Source organism: Gekko japonicus, unplaced genomic scaffold, assembly GCF_001447785.1.
Source record: "Gekko japonicus isolate JY-2015 unplaced genomic scaffold, Gekko_japonicus_V1.1 scaffold1391, whole genome shotgun sequence".
Taxonomy (NCBI): domain Eukaryota; kingdom Metazoa; phylum Chordata; class Lepidosauria; order Squamata; family Gekkonidae; genus Gekko; species Gekko japonicus.
In genome coordinates this window covers 502,618-509,730 of record NW_015168692.1, presented here as the reverse complement: position 1 = coordinate 509,730, position 7,113 = coordinate 502,618, and the positions used below count along the sequence as shown (strand labels likewise).

Here is a 7,113-nt window from a genome sequence, read left to right as displayed (position 1 = left end):
AAGGCAGCCCATATTCTGGACTCTTTAAAGGGCTGAGGCCTTTTAGGTCGACGGCTTCCCTGTAGGATGCCACTGCTACTTTCCAACACGGGGCTATGAATTTCTGGCTCCCTCCTTCCTCTTTCAGCTCACCTCCCTCCAATCCCACTTGATCCCCTCAGCAAAACGGCTGGACCATCCCCAGGTTTGATTTCCAAAGAGGATTCCACTTATTTCTTTATGCTACCGAACTCATCAGGAGATCGGTCAACGGAACGTTGGCCACAAATCTTGCTTTGTTGTGTTTGGTTCCCCCCCGCCCCTTACAGGGTAACAAAAGCCACACTACCCATCCTTTAGTTCTGTATAAACTACTTGGAGAAAATGTATTATGTACGTTGTAAGGGAAGGCAACAGAATTTAAAGAGACGGCCTGGGTCCCCAATGGGCCCCCCCTTGCCTTATAGGTGTCTCCCACAAACTGAACAATCCTCTCCCCAGAAGAAGTCTTTCCTCCTCCATATACTAGCCTAATTGGATTAAGAAGATGAGGGAGATCCCTTTGGGTTTGCTCTTTTTTTAATGAACATGGCACTGTAAAAGGGAGCATCTGCTCAAGCACAGAAGCATGAATCTCTCAACATCAAAAATCAGGCTTGCTTTTGGACGACGACAGCGGCCGCCCGAGGCCCAGAGTAGCTTCCGGAGTTGAATGTAGCAGTTCCTCGTTTGTTCTCCTTAGTCCAGAGGGCGGGGCGGGGACCGAATCAACAAGCGCATCGCTTCTCTTCCGTTTTCGCCGAATCCAGTTTCCCCGAACTGCCCCCGTTGGCTGTGTCGGAGACTTGGTTTTTGTCAACGCACTGCTCCATGCGCTTCATTATCAAGTCCAAGAGCGTCTCCACCGCCTTGTCTATGTTTTGGCCGGTCGCTGCACTGGTTTCAAAGTATGGGATACTAACGCGAGAAAAATGCAATGATAAAAACTGTCAAATTAAATGCTTTCAAAAAGGAATGTTTCTTTTTTTAATCCTTTTTTTTGGTATTTTTTTCGTGTGTGTGCGCACGCGCACCAGGAAGTCATGGCAACCTCTGGTGACTGACCCCCTACTGGGGCCCCGGAGGATATTCAGAGAGGTGGCTGAATAAAGCCTGCCCCCGCCTCCCAACTACTGGTATTCCAAGGAGGTCTCCCATCCAAGTACTTGCCAGAGTTGGCCCTGCTTCGTTTCTGAGATCTGACGAGACCAGGCTCGCCTGGGCTACCCAGGTCAGGGCAGGGACATTACTGCATTTGTAACCTGCTCCTCCACCCAAGGATCACAGAGAGGGGCTTCCTTCCAAGCAGCTTAGATGGCCAGAACTCCTTGACTTCAGCAAGTGTGGAAAGTATCGTGTGCCGTCACACCCCTCTGACCATGTGGGCTCTGCAGCAAAACAGTTCAACTCTGGCTTCTCCTCCTCTGCAAGTCAGAATGACCCCAACAAAACTTCTAGAAATGTATAACTGCAGGTTCTGCAAGGAACGGATAAAACGAAGACCTGCTCCACTGAAACCTACAAATAAAATGCTTTGAATCTTTATCAGACTCCCAATTGTAACCAAAAAAGCACTTCTTGGGCGGCATTGCACACCCCGTATAAGAGAACAGATCAAGATGGGGTAGCCATGTTAGTCTGTCGGTCGCAGTAGGAAAGAGCAAGAGTCCAGAAGCACATTAAAGACTAACCAAATTTGTGGCAGGGGATGAACTTTTGTGAGTCGCTGCTCGCTTCTCACAACCGTGGTATCTGAAGAAGTGAGCAGTGACTCACAAAAGTTCATCCCCTGCCACAAATTTTGCTAGTCTTTAAGGTGCTGCTGGACTCTTGCTTTCTCCTAATGGATATGAGAAGTTTCCGTGGTACGATTTAAGATTCTTGGATGCCCACAGGAAATTTAAGCAACTGCTTAATTCTATGGGTTTCAATTGTACACAACTTTAAATTTTTTGACCTTTCATGACTCCCCCTCCCATGGCACGACTGAAACCATCACATATCGCTGTGGACTTGAACCAAGAAAAGGTCTCCTTACCCATATTTGTCTGCCAGATCTTTCGCTTGTCTTTCATTGACCTCCCTCTGATCCGACAGGTCGGCTTTATTTCCAATTAATACTATATCTGGATTCTCACAATATGCATTTGCTTGGAGCTGACCTGAAGAAAACAGAGATGTTGAAAATGCTATTTGGAGACAGATTAGAGCATTTCTGCCTCATTCGCACACCAGGATATTTATTCAGAACAATCAGGAGGTCAGTTGTGACCTAAGACAGACTGTACATTCCAAGAATTTAACGACATGGGAGAGTCCACAGAGGCCACGCATCATGGAAATTCCTCTCTCTCTCTCAGCATAATAAAGCAGAATTCCTTGGCACCTAAAAGGGTTATAAAGTTTATTCCAAATATAAGCTTTTTGTGCGTCAGCACTCACTTTATAAAATGCACGCGGGGTAGAAAATCTTTACACAGTGATTTTTATAACCAAAGAATTTGGGGGGGGGGAGAGAAAGAGGATTAGGGAATGGCACTTGTAGAAGAGAAGAAACCTGTTGTAAATCATTCAGGTGTGAGACCTTGCCTCTGTCGCATCTATTTATTTCATATTTCAAGGGTTCAAAGCACTTTATGTTGATTATCACCAGGCCAAACTACAGCCCCTTCCACCTTACCATTCTAAACCAGATGTTATCTGTGTTGGCCAGATTCCAAGTAAAGCGATACAGGGATGGGTGTGTGTGTGTTTCATACGGCAAACATCATTCCGTTAACCTCCTCTGAAGCGCTCTGGCCATTTCAAACGGGGCTGCTTCCCCTCCCCTTTTCATTGTGTGGTCTTTCTTGAGTTTCTTTTTAAAACATCCTATAACAAATGGAATCTCAATGTTCCCCCCCCCCCGCAGCACTGAAGCCCTGCTATAGCGCTCAACTTAGAAAGTTTAAAAAAAAATGTGAGAAAGACAGCACAGCAAAAAAGGGAGGAGGGGGGAAGAGCACCACTATCAGAAGCGCTGCAGACATTTCAAACAGAAGAAGAAGATTGGATTTATACCCCGCCCTTCGCGACCCGAAGGAGTCTCAGAGCGGCTTACAATCCCCTTCCCTTCCCCTCCCCACGACAGACACCCTGTGAGGTAGGTGGGGCTGAGAGAGCTCTTTCGAGGACTGCTCTTGAGAGAACAGCTCTGACAGAACTTGTAACTGACCCCAGGCCACACCAGCAGCTGCATGTGGAGGAGTGGGGGGATCAAACCCGGTTCTCCCAGATCAGAGTCCGCGCTCCTAACCACTACACCAAACAGCACACTACAGTGATTCAGAAGTGCAAAGAAGAAGTGAAAACAGAAGAAAGCAAATAGAATCCCATTGTCCTATTAAAAACGGTGGGAGCTAGACTGTAACTTGATGCTGTCGGATCAAAGCTGTTTGCAAATCCGGAGATCGAATATACTCTCTTCTCGGATAATGTGTGTAAGGGTTCAAACATTTAAAAAACTAACTCACTGGTATCGTACTCCAAAGAAGCTATCGCATATCCCTGAGTCATACTCACTGAGACATTGGGGAAAGTGGGGAGAGACAGGGACAATTGTGCATTGCTGGTGGCAATGTGCGAAAATAAAAAAATCCTGGCGATTAGTGTTGGACGAGGTAAAGTTAATTACTGGGTATATTGTGCCTTTGACACCTGAGGTATTGGCTTTTAAAACATTGGTTGGATGATTCAGTCCCTCATGTTAGGAAGAAACTGATTGTCGTCCTTTTAGTAGCGGCTAAAACGTCAACAGCCACAACTTGGAAATGTTCAGATGCACCAACACTTACTTTGTGGCATCGTAAGTTATGGGAAATATATATAATGGACAAAATTACTTATCAAGTGAATAAATATGAATCTCATCACACTTGTTCTGATGTTGTTGAAGTCCATTGTGTTAGGATATTTGGCGCAACTTGAAGTGGTTCCGAAGAGCTTAACATCTTTGATTTTAATATCATTGTGTATAACCTGTAAGATGCTGTATGGTATTGCTTTGTTTATACAAGATTTGGTGTTTGGGGACTTACTATGATAACTTGTAAACAGAACCATTTCGAGTTAGTAGTATATAATACATGTATTGTTTATAAAACGTTAAATAATAAGATGGAAGAAAGCAGCTGACATCGGAAACGGCCCGGCCCCACTTTGCCAACGGGACGCAAGCGGCTTTGTACGGAAAGGTTAATTAAGTCTGTTAATTAAGTCTGTTAGCAGCCGGTTGCCAAAACAGATGACAAAGACTGTCTGAAAGGGGCTTAGATGTGATGAGGGTGGTAGGGAATCTACATTTATTTATTTCTCAACATGTTCATCTGCAAGGCGATGATGAGGATGGGGGGGGGATGAAGAGGGACATAAAATCAGCCCTGTGACCACCTCTGTGTACTGGGGTGTCCCTCTTCCAGTATCAGAGCCAGGTAGCCGGGGCACATGCGTCAAACAAGAGAACCCAGTGAGGATCTTAAAATGGAAGAAGTTAATGTAACAAAGAGAACATTGTTATGGTATTTGATTATAACGGCCAGAATGACATATGCTCAATGTTGGAAGCAAGAAAGAATACCTGAATTACGGGAATGGATAAGGAAGCTACTTCTTTATGGCTGAAATGGATAAAATGACAAGAAAGTTGAACAATAAAGAAGATGAAGAATTTTTTGCGGATTGGAAGGGCTTTAAAGACTATATAGGGAAGCACTGGGATGTCAAAAATAAACGTTTTTTGCTTTAGTGATTATTAAGAATAGACTTTAGAAATGTTGGAAAGAAACTGTTATCGAATAGGTTACCTACGAGACTGAAAAAAATATAAGTAAGGTAGTAAAAGAAATTGTGAACCTTTAAATAATATCAAACTGAAGGGGAAGAGTAAGAGAGGAAATGGCTGCGGGAAGCCTGGAGAAGGGGTGGGAGGGGAAAGGGATGTATTAAGAAATGGGGAACTGGTTAATTTTGGACTTGTTTTATATCCCGTTAATACAAACTTGTTCTAATTAAAAAAGAGAGAGAGAGAGAACCCAGTGAGGTAAGGCGAGGGGGTTTAGCCTTCCTTACCTGCAAGCTCAAAAACAGACAGACACAATCCTTCACCTCCCACGACACATAAGCAGGAAGACAAGCTGATCAGCCCCCCTGGATTCACCCCTCCCGTCTAATTGAGTAGCTCTTACATGCCCTGGCCTGGGCGGCTCAGGCTAGCCTGATGTCATCACGTCCTGGAAGCTAAGGAGGGTCGGCCTGGTTAGTTCTTAGGTGGAAGAACACCGAGGAAGTCCAGGGTTGCCACGCAAGAGGCAGGCAATGGCAACATCACCGCTCTTTGCCTCTCGCCTTGAAAGCCTCATGAGGGGTGGCCGTAAGTCGGCTGCGACTGGATGGCACCTCGAACACAAAGTTCCTCCACTTCTGAATGGTAGGCTGGCTTTATTATCCACGCAGGAGTGGACACCGAAAGAACAGTGACTTGCCTAGGGCTACCAGAGGTCCATCAGTGGCTATTAGCCACAAGGTATAGATCCCCTCATGGATCACTGCCTTGTCGTGGCGAGGGGGCTTGCGCAGTTCAATGAAGCTGTGGGCTATGCCGTGAAGGGCCACCCAAGACGGACAGGCCACAGACCTGGTATTTCTGGCCACTGTGTGATACAGAGTGTTGGACTGGATGGGCCTTTGGCCTGATCCAACATTGGCGTCTCTTATGTTCTTATGTACCAGCATGCAAAGTCTGCAGCCAAAGGAAGACGTTTATGTATTTACTTCATCTATACCTGGTCTTTCTCCTTATCGGGGTACCTAAGCCACTTTCAACATCATTCTCTTCTCTATTTTATCCTCACCTGGCAGGCAGGTTAGTCTGAGACTATGTGACTGGCCCAAGGTCACCCAGCCAGGCCAGTAGCTACAGTGGGGATTTTGGGGGCTCCGCCCCTTTTCTTAAAGGCACAGCCCCACAAGGATTTCTCCTGTAAATGCTTCCCCCCCCCCCAATCATTTAAAAACATTTTTAAAGAGAGTGCCCTCCTTTAAGCAGAGTGGGGTGCTGCAGTTGACTGATTCCCACACTGAACAAGGGGGTTGGAGTGGGTGACCTCTAGGATCCCTTCTAACTCTGTGGCAAGAAACTTTAAGGGGTTTTTTCTGCCTCAGTGTTAGCTTTCTTGCCTGTACAAGTCATCACCACCCACCTGCCGGCTTGTGATCAGAATTGTTGCTTAGGCTGGCAGAAGTGATTAACTTGCAGCAGCTGAGAACTGTCATCTTAAGGTGGTTGACAGCTTGCAGTTTAGAGATCTGTCCTGGGAACCGCTTTCTATTGGCTAAATGGCTTTTCTTTCTGCACGGAGAACTTCAGCCTCACCAGAAAAAAAATCTGCCCCACAAGCCACGAAATCCTGGCTATGGGCCTGCACCCAGCAAGCGTCAAACGTGGGTGCCCCAGATCCCAGTCTGGAGCACCAACCACCAGTGTTCCCTCTAAGCTGAGTTAGTGTGAGCTAGCACACAGTTTTTTTAGCCTCCGGCTCATACATTTTTGTCTTTGCTCAGGAAGGAGGGCTCCAGAGCAAACTGACTTATGCAGCAGCCAAATCCCTCGCTCACAACTTTAGTGCCAGTGGCTCACAAAAGTAGAATTTTTGCTCACAAGACTCCACAGCTTAGAGGGAGCATTGCTAACCACTACACCACATCGCACTTGAACCAGAGACCTTCTGGCTCACAGCTTCATTTCTTTTAAGACACCTATGCATGTCGAGATCATCCACTGAACTTTCTTCCGTGGTCTTATCGCCTTTAACGGTCAGATCGGAATCTGGGTCTGGCCGGCTTTGCATTTATTTTCCATTCTGAGTGGCATCCCATCTCTTATGCAGGGACGGCTGCTGTATGAAGGATGACACATGCAATAAAGTTTAATCTGAAAAGCACTCTAGGCCGAGAAAGGCAGCTGCTCTCTCCCACTTACTCATCCAGTTCCTGACATTTAAGAAGCTCTGTTGACTGGTGAGATCAAACATTAACAAGAAGCCCATGGCGTCTCTGAAA

General features: G+C 46.1%; 1 protein-coding gene across 1 annotated transcript in view; it reads right to left on the bottom strand.

Moving 5' to 3' along the window:
* Nucleotides 1-553: 553 nt before the first annotated feature.
* RAB27B (RAB27B, member RAS oncogene family) overlaps nt 554-7,113 on the bottom strand; it is a 62,832-nt gene continuing 56,272 nt past the window's right edge. Inside the window, 3 exon segments of the mRNA XM_015415464.1 lie at nt 554-936; nt 2,057-2,180; nt 7,034-7,113. The exon segment at nt 7,034-7,113 is cut by the window's right edge and continues 3 nt beyond it. Coding sequence (XP_015270950.1) covers nt 747-936; nt 2,057-2,180; nt 7,034-7,113 — 394 coding nt within the window. The 3' untranslated portion in view covers nt 554-746.